The sequence below is a fragment of the Metopolophium dirhodum genome, chromosome 5 (assembly GCF_019925205.1).
Source record: "Metopolophium dirhodum isolate CAU chromosome 5, ASM1992520v1, whole genome shotgun sequence".
Classification (NCBI taxonomy): domain Eukaryota; kingdom Metazoa; phylum Arthropoda; class Insecta; order Hemiptera; family Aphididae; genus Metopolophium; species Metopolophium dirhodum.
In genome coordinates this window covers 19,718,895-19,734,768 of record NC_083564.1, presented here as the reverse complement: position 1 = coordinate 19,734,768, position 15,874 = coordinate 19,718,895, and the positions used below count along the sequence as shown (strand labels likewise).

General features: G+C 32.1%; 4 protein-coding genes across 4 annotated transcripts; all 4 read right to left on the bottom strand.

Annotated features, from left to right (window-relative positions):
• Positions 1–1,081: 1,081 nt before the first annotated feature.
• On the bottom strand, positions 1,082–7,734 carry LOC132944234 (inositol-pentakisphosphate 2-kinase). The gene is given in 7 exon segments (XM_061013472.1): positions 1,082–2,313; positions 2,315–2,506; positions 2,508–2,576; positions 2,578–2,703; positions 2,705–3,049; positions 3,051–3,510; positions 7,399–7,734. Coding segments are annotated over 6 exon segments (1,269 nt in total). The 5' UTR covers positions 3,264–3,510; positions 7,399–7,734; the 3' UTR covers positions 1,082–1,989.
• On the bottom strand, positions 3,414–7,482 carry LOC132945626 (valacyclovir hydrolase-like). Its single transcript, XM_061015397.1, has 4 exons — positions 7,399–7,482; positions 5,687–5,830; positions 5,215–5,624; positions 3,414–3,510 (listed from the first exon to the last, which is right to left on the bottom strand). Exons 1-4 carry the CDS (start codon positions 7,480–7,482, stop codon positions 3,414–3,416), a joined length of 735 nt encoding a protein of 244 aa, XP_060871380.1.
• An 808-nt stretch (positions 7,735–8,542) lies between the features above and the next one.
• LOC132944236 (GPI mannosyltransferase 2-like) lies at positions 8,543–15,076 on the bottom strand. Its single transcript, XM_061013474.1, has 3 exons — positions 14,636–15,076; positions 13,315–14,567; positions 8,543–8,972 (listed from the first exon to the last, which is right to left on the bottom strand). Exons 1-3 carry the CDS (start codon positions 14,654–14,656, stop codon positions 8,906–8,908), a joined length of 1,341 nt encoding a protein of 446 aa, XP_060869457.1. The 5' UTR covers positions 14,657–15,076; the 3' UTR covers positions 8,543–8,905.
• Positions 9,021–13,220, bottom strand: LOC132944228 (uncharacterized protein K02A2.6-like). Its single transcript, XM_061013464.1, has one exon. The coding sequence runs from the start codon at positions 13,165–13,167 to the stop codon at positions 9,853–9,855; it is 3,315 nt and encodes a 1,104-aa protein (XP_060869447.1). The 5' UTR covers positions 13,168–13,220; the 3' UTR covers positions 9,021–9,852.
• Positions 15,077–15,874: the final 798 nt, after the last annotated feature.

Genomic DNA, 15,874 nt, shown 5'->3' with positions numbered 1-15,874 from the left:
TAAGTACATAGGTATTTTGATTTTTTTATTACAATAAAATCCGTTCCCTAATAATGACCATTCATGTTATATCGTATCAAAAACGTATATCCTCCCCCCACCCAAACCAAATTCCTAATTATGCCACTGTAAATAGGCGTAGAATGGGGGGAGGAAGGGCTAAGGGGGCTATAGCCCCCCAGAAATTTGTTTAGCCTATATGTGAGAACTGAAAACATTTTTTATTATTTATTTTGATGTCCGAAGAATATTTTGTTCGATAATTTAAATCTTAAATAACAAATGCTAATTATGAGGAACTGTATTGATAAAAAGATGATTTTTACATAGATATGCTATTGTATCAGAAAATAACAAAAACAATTTTCCATATTTATATAAGCTTTTATAAGTAGCACTTACAATTCCAGACTCCAATAAGTTCTGCTTCTTGTGAAATAAGATCATTTTTTCAGTAATGCGGCGAATAAAAACATGGCTAAAAAATTCTATGACTAACGATAGATTTTCAAATCTATCGTTATTTCATATTGAAAGGGACTAAGCTAATATTATTAAATCTGAAAAGGTTCTTAATATATTTGCCCGAAAAAACGGGCGTTTAAACCTTATACTATAGTAATAATTTCCTACTTTTTTTTATATTTAATTCAAATACAAAATATGTATTTGATAATAATATGATGTATGGTATATTATTTATTTATATTTTACTTTGTAATGTGCTACTTTTGTCCTTTTTATATTTTGTTCCATTACATTTTTCTATAGTAATATTTGTGGAATATATGTTCTGTACCCGAATCATTATAGCCCTTATGCGAAGCAATTCGTAAGAAGTTGCGGCAGCGTCGTTGATACCACAAAAAAAGCTATAGCCCCCCCCCCCCCCCCCAAAAAAAAAATATGCTACAGTACACGTAATATGCTACAGTACACGTAAGGAGTGTTGGGAATAGATAACTATTTATCTAGATTAAGATAGTTATACTAAGTGTATCTAGATAAATATCAATTAATATCATGTTTAATTTTGCAAATATTCAGTGATATTATAATCCAAAAAAAAAAAAATACATAATTCAAAACATATTAAAAATAGTTTATTTTTTAAAATTTCATATGGAATGACCTCTTTAATAATAATACAAAGAAGCTATTAGTCAACATTTGAAAAAAAAAATAATAATAAATGCTTTTAAAATAATAATAATAATTCAAACCATGTTTGATCTACAATATAAAACCATTTCAAAAGTTTTATTATTTATAACCTATTCCACCTAGGTGTTAAAACTTGTATTGCCTTACTAAACAACCTCTCAACTGGTGCTGAGGATGGAATTGTAGAATTATATTTTAGGAATATCTCTAATAATACATACATATTATAATCAATACATTTAAAATATGTTTGTGTTAGAAAGTGTTCCGCCTATGGATATATTTTTTTCCAAACTTTTTTTTATTTAATAAAAACTTGTACAACAATACATAAACATTGCCAACGCATAATATGCATTTCTATATATAGAAGTTCCTGATCCACCCATTTTCGTAGGAGTTATCCATTCCCTTTTCTATTTAAGAAATTGAACATATATTTGACAGGAATAATGTAAACGGAACCTTCATGGTTCGTCTTCCGGTCTTTCAAACCGAAGTAAGTTCATGATAGGAATTGGAACTTTATCGAGGCAACAAGTTATAATAACTAATAAATATTTTCATTATAAAATGTATTAAATATAATACCAAAACAGCGTATCCCCTGCAATAACTACAAACGTAATTATTTCGTGACTACATCGGAATTTATTTAATTTGTTCGTTAAAATGTAAACAATATATATTATTATACATCGACGAGTAAAATATATTTGTAATTGCAACGTATAGGTTATAATTTAGTTGTAATTGAAAAGGAAGTAATACGTCTCAGTCGCACTTTCAACGCCCACTTCCGAATCTAGGGCCCACGACATGCCACTACCCGACCGAATATCGTTGGCAGGCCAACGAAACGTTTGCGTCGCGATTCCTGTGCTTGTCAACGGTCGACAACGGTTTCGGGTCCAAGTCGGACACCTTGACGCGTATCGCGGTCGACGAACTGCCGGGACGCCCGCGGAACGTGACGTACACGGAACAGTCCCGCGCCGTGGCGGCCACCAGATATCCGTCCACCGGGGTCCAGGCCGCGGCGTCGTCGTTCGGCCGCAGGAGGCGGTCGACGTGGCCGAACTGCGGATGGCGCGGGTGTCGTCCGTCGTACTCGGAACACACGGCCGCGAAACCGGCGGTTTGCATGTGTCTGCATCGTCAGGATCTCGTGAAGGACGCAGTGCTGGGGCATCGGGACCGCGCCCGCGAAGTCGCACGACGCTGGCGGCACAGCTTTCGATGCGGCGCTACGGTGCTCCTCCTCCTCCTCGCTGACGTCCTCCGAACCGTCCCGGCCGCCCTCGAAGTCGCCGAGCAGAGCGCTCGCGACAAACGCGCAAAAACCGCCGGACCGAGCCGAGCGCCTCCCCCGCCGCGGCTCCGAAACCGTCGTCCGGGGCCGCGAGCGGGTCTACCGTCCAGGAACATTTTCAGATTGTTCTGCGGGTCCCGGAGCAGTGCGCGGACGGCCCGCTGAACCCGTTCGCGGCGGCCCGAGAACATGTCCAGCGGACAGTAACCGCTCGGCCTATGGACGTCGGCCCCGGAACAGCTTCAGGTACTGGTGCGCGCAGAACGGGCACTTTGTCCGCACCCCGCCCGCCGCGATGTCGTCCTCGTGCACCCATCCCTGTTTGGGTTTGATCTCGACGCACCAGACGCCCGGCACGTCCGTCGGCGGCAGCGCCGTGTAATCCGGACACAAGGCCACCAGACACCCGGCCAACCCGAGGCCCTTGTGCCGCCGGCCCGGCGGCCTATGCGGCCGGATGACCCGGTCGATTTCGCGCAACTCTTCGGCGGACACGCGCATCGGCACGGGCACGTCTACGTGGCGGCCGCCGCCGTCGAAGAATGTACGTCTGACGGCGTCGCAAAAGCGCAAACCGCACGGATAGTGTTTCGGCCGCCGCGGCCTCCGTGGTTTCGGCGCCGCCGCCGTCACCTTCTTTCATCACCCGCACCACTGTCCCGTCGGCGGGCACCGACAAAACCACGTTGGCGTTGCCCTCGCCCTGGTAACGCCATGCCTTGTCGCGCAACGTCAATTCCTGCAGAGATTTCGGTCGCACGTCCCACGCCGCTGCAGGTTCGGTCATATTATTATTTTTTGCCTCCTTATACGATTTAGAACTGCTTTTGCATCGGCTATATTGACTAGCACCCCCGCTGCTATGATTTTAATAGGAACTATTATTATTTTGAAACTAAGTTTATTATTATTATTTCGACAAGTCTTGCGATCTCCTCTACAAGTCTTCGGCCAGGAAATCGTCTACCGCCGAATTGAACAGTTCGGCGTACCTTAGATGAATGTTGTGTTTGCCTTCCGGATAGATTTCAAGCCTGAAACACACGAATGGAAACAATATTATATAAGGGGTGGCCACACATTTATAATATATTATATTATGTCGCTATGTTAACGCTAATTTAGGGGCTATGATAACCAAATGAATAGGTGTAGTAACAATTTTTTTCCGTGTACGTGTCACGTGTGTATAAATTGTATACATAAGTGATTAAGTTAAATACTATTTTTATCTAAAAATATTAACGTAATTATAGATAGATTAGGTACGATCAATCATCGTTTTTGGATATGTCTAATCGAAACACTTTTAGATTCTGAGGGAGCGATGAACGTTATGATTTTACAATTATGTGTTTTTTAAAAAAACTTTTTGCTCTGTGTACACGATAAGTTGTCAAAATAATGCTTCAACATTTTTTTTTATACCATACATTTTTCAAAATATTTTGACTGGTTTTGAGCTGTCTACGGACATTTTAAATTTTAAATTTTTTTAGTTTTTTTTCTATAGATGTCAATTAAATTTTATTCGTTGGGTAAAAATATTTGGAAAAGTTAATACAAGACTCCAAATATATTGTTACAATGGCAGTTAAAAAGTATAAAAAATACAGTCACAAATTTTTTTTTAAATGCATTTAAATTTTGAATTTTGACAAAATACGTAAAAATCACGAAAACTTGCAAATAATTTTGAGTTAGAAATTGATAAAAATTTCTTTTTAAATGCCTATAAGATTTGAAAATTGAATACATGATTCCTCGAAAGTTTGTCTACCTTTACTTAAAAAAAATGTCTGCCGGAAAGTCAAATTAAATTTTTATGGGCATTCAAAGTTCAAATTTTTACAATATTGGACATTTACTCAATTCTTCATGTAGCGATTTTCTTATTTTGTTGTAATTCAAAAACGAATAACTACCTATAGATTCATGAACTTTACACTATGTATTTATTTTATCAAATCCTATACTTAATAACAATTTCAAAATATTTTGATTTTTTTTGAGCTGTTTAGTGTTTACAGACATTTTAAATTATAATTTTTTTTCTATAATTGTCAATAAAATATTATTTATTGAGTGAAAATGTAATACAAAGGTCATAATGGCTAATATATTGTTACTATAGCAGTAGAAAAATATTAAAAATATTTAGGCACAATTTTTATTATAATCATTTAAAGTTCGAATTTCGACAAAATTTATCAACAATTATTTTGTAGTAAAAATGTTTAAAATGTTCAACTTTTATAGCTATAAGGATTGACAATTTAAAACAAAGTTCCAAATAAATAGGTAAATAAATGAATTTATTTTCACAATAATATCATCAAAAATACTTAGTAATATCATAGGCTGAATGGCAGTCTTCGCTCAGAATCGTTTTCGTATTCAATGATATTATTATATCATTGAATTCAAATTTAATATAATTCAATGCAGTGATCTACTTATAACCTACTGTACAGCAGAGCAACACCCACTTTTTCCACCTTTTTATAGTAATTGACTTATGAATTATCACACATATGATATAGGAAGTTTAAATTTTTTATTTAGTTGAATTCCTTTAATAATATTTTTATAATTATTTAGAATCATAGAAAAATCAATAATATTTACAAATTAATCATTCACTATGTTGTTATTTGTTGTACTATAATTTCCAAAAATATAATTGTAAAGGAGTTTTCTCATCAAAACTAATATTAAGTAGGTATGTAATAACTTACGATCCATATTTTATTTTTTTGTGTAAATGAACTGGATGCTCCATAGGCACTAAAGGGTCTTGAGCACCATGTAAAATAAGAGTAGGCGCATCAATTTTAGACAGCGCTTCTCGACAAATGTCCCCTCCGTTTTCTTTAAGTATTATTTGAAATGAATTTACCCAAGCATTCCAAGTATCTGAAAAATACTTTTCGCCATACAAATCAATAAACGGTTGCCTCATGCGTGGGGACCATTTTTGGACATCTCGTATTTTCTCGTATAATTCAATATCTTTTTCAGTAACATACGCATTACTACCCCAAACTATGAGTTTTTCCACTTTGTCAACAGCTTTGGATGCCATTATAAGTGCAGTGATCCCACCATCGCTCCAACCCAGCAGCGAATATTTATCAATTTGCAATGACTAAGAAGACCAACATTGAGATTAGAAAAACATTAAGAACGGAAGTGGAAAAATGTAAATACTTTCATAAGTGAAATGGCATAGTCAGCGTCACGATAAAAAAATCCTGGTGAAAAATCTCTGTCTGGTGGTCGACTAAAACCATAACCTGGTGGATCCCATGCAACTATTGTATATTTTTCACGATTAAGAGTTTCAATTTGTGGCTTAAAATCAGTAAATATTGAACCTAAATAACATTCATAAAGTTTATTAGGTATCTATTATATGCATGTTTGATATTATTGTAGTTATGAAAATTAACTCTAAAATACTTAATATGGCCAAGGTACCTAATGCTCCTGGCAATAACAACAAGGTCTGTGGACCATTTCCAACTTTTAAATAATTAATTTCAATATTATTAATTTTGATTTTGGTTTGCTTCTGTAAATAAAAATGTGATTTAAACTTTATACAATATGTATAACAATTATTTTTTATAAATTAACTATTCAATTGATTTTACATTATACAACTTAAAGTTACTGTAGGTAGGTTAACTAATTTAAAAAAACAATTTAATATTTTTATGCAAGCTTAGCAAAGCTTATATGCTTAAAATATTTCAAAAAATTGTCATGTTTAAATATTGGGATACTTACTGGATACTTATTCTATAAATATTGATAAATTAATATCAATTGCTTATTCTTAATATAACTGTAATATGTAGGTAAACAAGTCACAAAAAACTAATAATGTGACATGTAAATTTAATACTGAATGATCTCAAATCACAATAGTGTATTAACTATTAACTAATAATAAATAATAATCAGTATTTGGAATTAACTAGTAGGTACAGTTGCATGATCATTAACAAACTTAAATATTAAGAAAATTATTTGGTTAATTGAAGTAAAATATTTATGATATTATATTGTATTTATATTTTATATATTATTTATATACAGGGTGATCCACCAAGCATGGTCACCCACATTTTTTTCTTTAATAATGAATTTATTAAAATTCTGATATTTGGAATTTTGAAATATAGGTACTCGGACAATTTTTTTAAATTATTTCTACTAAAGAGTGTCTTGTAGCCATACAAACTTCTGTATTTGAGAACTCCTTTTTTACTATAAATTATTTAGAGGATAATTTTTTTGAAAATGTTGATTTACCTAATTCAAATGAGTAATTTCTTAGTTATTAAAATGTTTTTACTTAAAATATTAGTCCTTAAAAATGGTTTAACAAAAATATATTATGGATGTAGTATTGGAACTAGTATTTATTAATTTGGGCAATTTTTAAAAATTATTTGTTGATAGATTAATATTAATGATTAAAATTTTCAAATCACCATAGGCCCCATATCTTATAAATCAATTTTTTTTCTTGTGGCATCAATACAAGACTGAACTGTTTGTACATTGATTGGTTCCAATAAACTATTACCACGGGGCTTTTATCCTTAGTACACAAAGTTAAATAACTTAAAAATTACACGCACAAAATGTTTAGTAAAATTATCCACTGAATAACTTACAGTTGAAAAGGTGGGTTCTCATTTGAAAAAAAACAGAAGTTTGTGTCTCTACAGCATATTACTTAAGAAGTACAAAAATCTCAAGAATTTGAAAATCTGGTCTTTACGTATATTTAAAAATTCCAAAAATCACATTTTAAATAACTGCATCATTGAAGATAAAAAAGGGGGGGTTAGCATGCTTAGTGAATCGCCCTACATATATTATATAGGTATTTATTTATCATATTATACCTCTGTCGTAGAATGATGAATTTGATTTTTCTTGTACAGCGAACTACAATTTCTGAGTAATTTATTAAATCTTGCAGATATCATTATGAAATAGAATATTTTGTAGTTTTTCTGGTGTTAACAGATGATAATGATTCGATTTGTACGACCAGCGGTCATTTGCCTTAAATTAATTTTGTACTAATACAACACCTTAGTACTATCTCGAAGTCGTAACAACGTAACTTTATGCATAAAATGTAACCAGGAAGTTCATAGTTCTTATTATTTAAAAATATATTATGCTTCTTATCGTTGAAAAAATATCGTTCCAAGTCCACGATAAGTGTTATCACGAACTAAAATCGCTACCAAGGTGATAATATATTGTCTTAGATGATAGTACGTGTTAACGAGTTTATAGGCTTTGTACGATAAAAAATTCAATATTTTAAAAATATGATGACTTATTTTAAATTGTGTAGGTTTTAAAATTAGTAATTACGCATAATGTTCTATGACAATACCACGATTGTAAAGAACTTAAGTACGTAGATCTTTATAATCGTAATTAATACTACAAACTACTATGGATTTGGTAAATAATGTCAACTGTTAGGGTGATCCAGAATTATTTTTAAATACTTCATTCAAATCAGTGATCACAGCAGCAGCTATATTGACATCTTATGATTATTGTTTAAGTACAAATACATTATAATAATATTATAGACAGCTGTGAATCTGTGACAGAAAATAACTTGAATATTAATCATGCATTGATTTGGCTCTACTCAAAATATTTGTTTAAATTAAAAGAAATTTGACTCATCGGTCGAGTTGAACAACGTATCTCTAAATATTAACGTAAAATACGACTAACTAAAATTGAATCCTTCATATTTATTTTTAATTTGTGATTATTTTTATCAATCTCTTAACCAAGTACAATTTTTACATTTAAAATCATTTTATTTTAGCTCAAAAAATAACTACCAAATTTATACAAAAATATTATAATGACACCATTAAAAATTATAATCTAACAGTCACAAACAATTTTTGTACCTTATTTTATTTTAAATAATATTAAATTTCTCTACTCTCTCAGAAAGTTTTATGAAGTTTTTTTTCAATAAATGGTTTATTTTAATAGTTTAATTAATAGAAAATATAATTAAATGTCAGTCTTAATTTAAGTCTTTATTGTTTCATCATAAAATATGTATCAATCTACTGAACAAATAAAAAATATAATAAAAAAACATTTCCAAATCAAATAACAATGAAGAATATAAAATACATTTTTAGTATAATATGGTAAAATACTATAATTTGAGTTTTAACAATTAAAATACATAATTAACACTTGTAATAACATTTGTTTTTTTCAAATAGAACACATACAATTAAATGACCAATATTTTTACATTACTTAATTTTTAAGTTTGCATTTTTTTGTTTTATATCATATATATTTGTTTCATAAAAATGATACCTAAAAATAACGGCTGATAACATTTGTCTGCTAAGTGAATGGTAAAAAGTTCACAAAAAGTGCTGTGCCGACAATAAAATATGTAAAAAAGTACAATGTGTTACGTATTTTATATATAAGATAGGCGAAGGTACACACACGAGCATTGACAAAGTACGACTGCTTTATTTATCATTACGCACGACGGCGGACACACATAATAATCACATAATGTTGTATATATATATATTTATCGTTACAGATAACATATCGGAGTATCGGACACACCGTACAATGTACATACATAACATCTTTCCCTTCTATATAATTTTAGTACAATAAATTAACTTATACAAAATTCATACAATTTAGAAAATAATAATAATGATTTAACATTTACAATTTTACACAATACATAATAAATATAACTTAAAAATTTAAATAGATAAACAATATATTTTTTTTTTTTTTTTTTTTTTTTTTTTTATTATTATTCAAGTTCCCTTGGATGTACCTCATCATTTAAATAACTCTTTTTCAATTTGTTTACATGCATTAATCTGATTTTATCACCAACCCGGACTAAATAACTGCACGTTCCCAACATTTTCATTATACGTCCAGTTAACCATTTCTGCCCTTTTGAATTATTTCGAACAAGAACTTTATCATTTATTTCGTACTTAGTAACATTAATATTTTTATTCTTTTCTACAATATTTGGTGGTTTTAATATGGACAAATGATTTTTTGGTTTAAAATTATATATTAAATCTGACGGACTACAACCTGTGCTTGTTGTTGGTGTGTTACGATATGATACTAAAATATTATTAATTTTTGATTGTATTCTTTTTACATCTCTCTCTACACACAAACTCTTTATTAATAATTTTTTTATCGTTTGCACTCCTCGCTCTGCCAACCCATTAGACTCTGGATTGTATGGCGGCGAATGTACTAGTTTTATACAATTTTTCTCACAATATGCTTTAAATTCATTTGCTAAAACTGTCAACAATGATTAATAATTTAACTTGATTTATTTCTAGAAAATCGATGTGTATTCTTTTCCAAGAATCTGATGGATTTTCCCACGGAATATACACTTTCTCACTAACATTCTTATCGTTTTGATTACATTGGCATTCCGTACACGTCTTAATAAACTTATCTATATCAATATCGATATTAGGCCACCATACATACGACCTTGCGAGCATTTTCGAACGAACAATACCCGGATGGTTTTTATGTAATAACATTAATACGTCTTCTCTTAATGACTTTGGAATTACTACGCGATTACCTAATATCAAACAGTCATTTACTAACGATAATTCTTCCCGTCTTTTATAATATTGTTGGCAATCTGATTTTAACGACTTTACCCCCGGCCAACCTTCTTTCGTATACTGACTTATTTCTTTTAATACTTCGTCTGTACTCGTTTTTTTGCTCACTTCCTTATACGTTAAAGGTAAATTTTCTAATAATAAAATTGAACAAGCATTTTCCCCAGTATTACTACTTTGAGGTAATCTTGATAACGCGTCTGCGTTACTTATGTCTACCCCCTTCCTATGTTGAATCTCGTACTGATAACTAGACAATATAACTGCCCATCTTTGTAATCTAGATGAAGCTACAACAGGTATATTCTTTGACGGATTAAAAATTGATTTTAACGGCAAATGATCAGTTACTAAAATAAATTTGCGTGCAAACAAGTATTTATGGAATTTTTTTACTGCGAAGATTATTGCTAACCCTTCACGCTCAATTTGTGCATAATTTTTTTCTGCCGCTGATAAGGTGCTAGACGCGAATAAAATTGGCTTCTCCTCCCCATCTATCAAATGACTAAGAACTGCACCGACACCATAGCTAGAACTGTCACACGTAACTACTAGAGGTAAATCTGGATTATACGTGACTAATAATTGACTTTTTATTAATACCTGTTTTATATTTTCAAACGCTGATCGACATTCGTCAGACCAATTCCAAGGTATTTTATTTTTTGTTAAATTGTACAAGGGAGCTAATATAGATGACGACATTGGAATAAAACGTTGATAATAGTTTATGAGACCGAGAAATGATTTTAATTGTACTACATCATTAGGGCACGGTGCGTTTCTTATCGCATCCATTTTATTTCCATCGGGATGTACGCCTTGACAATCTATTTTATGACCTAGAAATTGTACACTTGAACAATAAAACTGACATTTCTCAAAATTTACTTTAACTCTATACTCATTTAAACGTTCTAACACCGCATTAACATTTTCTTCACACTCTGACCTTGACGAGCCGCAGATTATTATGTCATCTAAATATACTTGTACTTTAGAAACACCTCGTAAAATATTTTCCATGACTGACTGAAATATACTTGGCGCTGACGCTACCCCATAACATAAACGATTAAAACAGTACAACCCTTTATGAGTATTAATTGTAAGAAACTTACGACTTTCAGGTGCAACCTGTAATTGTAAATACGCTTCTGCTAAATCCAAAACAGTGAATACACTTCCCCCGGATAACTCATTAAACACATCATCGACTCTTGGTAATGGGTGTTGTTCAATTTGTAATTTTGGATTTAAGGTAGTTTTTAAATCTACACATATTCTAATTTTATTATTTTTTTTTGGTACTACTACAATAGGCGATGCCCAGTCACTAATTGAAACCTTACTTATAACTCCTTCAACTTCTAATCTATTTAACTCAATTTCTACAGCAGACTTTAGTGCATATGGTACTTGATATGCTCTATGGAAAACTGGTACGCTATTTTCTTTTAAAGATAAATTGACCTCATGGTCTTTTATATAATCAGCTGGTTTATCATTTAATTTAACCACCCCGGGAAACTTGAGTTTAATATTGTTAATTACATCTATTTCACTTAAAACGCAATTATTATTATTTACAGAATTCATAATATTTTTCCCGATTTTGCAATCTACATTACTACTTATACAATTTAGACACATATTCGATCTCCAGTTTGAATATAACTTATCTAACCAAGATCGACCTACTAAAACTTTTTTTACAGAGTTTTCCGTTATAATTAAATATAGTTTAATATTTTTTTGATTTGACATCTCGACATTTACAAGTGTTTGACCTAAAACCTTGACTGGTTCACAATTTACAGAACTTAATTGAATATGTTTTTTTTCTAATTTACATGAATTATTAAAATACATATTAAAATATTTAATCGGCATAACTGAAACCGACGCTCCACTATCTACTTCAAACGGAATAAGCTTATTATTAACTTTGATTTTAATCACAAGTGGATTTCCCCCACTATTCTGAGACACATTATTTACTAAATCAATAGACTCTAAATTATTTTTAATTTTTGTCTTACACATTTTCGACGTATGACCTTTTAATTTACATGAAAAACATTCCCACTCTCTGGCTGGACACGTACGGACATCGTGCTTCCTTCCACATCTATAGCATTGACCAAACTTAAGACTTCGTGAACTTTGACTGCCGTGCTGAATTGACTGACCATTTTTTTGACCAGGTTTTGACGACTTCCCAGACCACGGTTTTCCACCAGAATTTCCGTTCCACTTGAGTTCCGACTTCGATGACGAATGTGTTTGACGAGACACATTTTTCCCATTATTGATAAAATTTACTTGTGATTTATTGTTCATTTGTTGTGTTTGATTACAAACCAACTCCGAATCCAAAGCAATTTTACATGCTTCTTCAAACGTTAGGGACTCTATACCAAGTAATTTTCGTTGACACGATTCATCACTTATCCCTACAATAAGCCGATCTCGCAGTGCATCGTTTAAAAACGAACCAAATACACAAAAACTTGATAATTTTTTTAATGCTGTTATGTACTCCCGAGTTGACTCACCCTGGTTCTGTGTACGTTGGTTAAAAATAAATCTTTCACTCACTACAAGACGACGTGGTGAATATATTTCTTCCAATTTGGACACTAACTCGTCGTATGACTTTAATTGTGGTTCCTCCGGCAAACAAGCATCTTTTAATTGACTATATGCTTCCGAACCAATGTATGCGATTAAATAGGACTTTTTATCAGCCTCTTTAACTTTTAAAACGGTCAACTGCGCGTTTAATCGATCTAAATAATTACTGAATGATTCCGAACCCGGTATGTATTGCGAAATATTCGACATTATAATCACAACAAGAAAATTAAATAATATTTTCACCGAATTTTCATCTTCGTCGCCAAATGTTACGTATTTTATATATAAGATAGGCGAAGGTACACACACGAGCATTGACAAAGTACGACTGCTTTATTTATCATTACGCACGACGGCGGACACACATAATAATCACATAATGTTGTATATATATATATTTATCGTTACAGATAACATATCGGAGTATCGGACACACCGTACAATGTACATACATAACACAATGTAACAAATTTAGATTTAAAATCATAGGTTATACGGTTGTATGTGATTTTATTGAAATTTAGTGGAAATTTGTAATAATTAGCACAAGCCCAATAAAACACTGGACTAGAAGACGCTAACATTCTAGTGGTCACTTGAACGTGTATACAAAACAAACAAAAAATGGTTAAAAATGTTGAATGGACGACATATACAAAATCTGGTTTATCTCGATTTCTAAGACCCAAATAAATGATATTATTGTTACGAAAATATTCAAAACCAAACTTTAACAGTAGAAAAACACAAGGTAAAGCCAATAGAAAATTAGGAATCTGTTTGAATTTGAAATAACTTAAGAAACCCATATTTTTCCAATATTTTTCTTGAACATAAGAGTATGGTAAGTGCTTACCACACCACAATGGCACACTAATGTTGTTTGGTGTTATTAGGTTGTTTGTAATAGCATAGTCGATAACTTTTGGATCCAATGTGTTTTCTTGCAGAGTGCAGAATTTATAATAACCATAGAGTTGGAACAAACAAAAACATGCAAAAACAAAACACACACCAATAAGGCATTTGAATGATATTTTTCTTTTCTTGACGGCCGTTTCAACAATAGTATATAACAAAAAGCCAACATTGAGCAGTCCGTTGGACCGGTTTAACACAGACAAACCAAAAAATAACGATGACTTCCAAATACTTTCATATGCATTATGATACATACCATAAAACGTTGTAAACGCAAACAGTGATTCTGAATAGGGAGCTGAGAAGAAAACACTAGCAGGATTGAAACAAAACAGGACTGTTGAGTTATACGCCATTTCTGCGTTTTTATGTATGCGTAAAGTCAAATCGAATAACACCAATGCAGTGAACACAAATACAATATTGTTGAGGAATACTCCTGCAACGAGAAACATAGTGTTTGAATGACCAGGAAAAATTGCAGTTAACAGCCGTAAGACATTGGGATATAGCGGGAAAAAAGCCAATGTATTTTCATAAGTATAGCCATATCGATAGATATGATGAAAGTATTGAGCGTCCCAACGGAGGAAACCACCCAGCATATCAGTTACGGTACGGCCAATACTGGTATCATCTTTGTCCTGAAGGTCCGGCGATATGAATACTCCCTGAGCTTTGTGATCTGGAATCAGCACATTGAAGACATACTGCAAAATCACAATAGACAATCGACTATAAGCTGCAAGACGCCAAACCTTGGACCGATATAACACCGGATCGCTCCGAAGACCCTACGACACACAGCTACAGGTAACATATTTTTTATGTTCATTATAATTAATAAGATGATAATATTTACCTTCAGTTTTTTGTCTTTCATTTTGAAATTAATATTATATTATATTCATTTTATGTTTAGCACAGAAATATTACATTGGGCCTGCTTAAAAACCAAAAGCGAGCAATTCAAAATTTATGACATGACGAATGAAAATAAAACCATTTTGATTTGTACTTCGAAAACGACAGTTTAACTTGAAATCACTGTAATCTGGCGACTTGCGAGACGTGAGTTGTTAAGTGCTAGTAGATAACCGTGCTGGCGTGGTGCTGAGTACCGGTAATCGAGACTTATACTTTATCTCGATGGTACCGGTACAGGAAAATGGCATACATAGTAGTTATTAGTTATTGCCTAGATGGATTGATCAATCCTATAATTATTAATTCTAGGATAACAAAACTATAATATTTTGAGATGGATTCCATCACGGTCTGCAAATACCACAACAACGCTATCTATTCTGTGGTTTGATAGTAGTTAACTGTTAACATGACGTGATTACGAACAATTGATAACAATTCTATTACAATACCATTATATTATTATTATGTTCGTGGTTTGGACCGAATTAATTGTCCTATGGAAGTACCTACTATCAGGGACGATCTGAAAAAAGAATCATAGGGGGGTGTACAAATTGCCGACTAGAATTTGAAATTCAAAATTTTTGTCAACTATTAAGTTATTTTTAGTTTCAATATGCTATACATTTATAATTTCTTTATTGCCTTATGTTTCAATGTATGCTTAAATTAAATTTGAAGTTGAAATTCCTAACTTATTATTTTTAATTTATATCAGAATGAAATAACATCAACAAACATAATATGAAATAGGTAATAATTATAATTCATCACTTATTATTATTGTTGCCAAATCATTATCTACATTATATAAGAATCGTCCTCTTCTATCATAACCTATATAAATATAAAATAATTTCAATAATTGTACTTGCATAAAGTGTAGGTAGGTACCTAATTATTTACTAATGGTTTTAATCTAATTATTAAAACATTTCATTCAATTTAATAAAAAATATTAGATTCTGAGTGAAACGAGATATGTATTATATTTTTAAAATCTATATTTTTTGTATCTGTATTAATTAATAATCTTTATACTTATAATCTATATTTCGTAAATTATAAAAGTGATGAACCATATTATGATGTAGATATAAGATATTTAAAGCCTTGAAATAAACAGGGTAGGTTTTAAATGAAAAATTACAATTTACAACTCGTGATACTT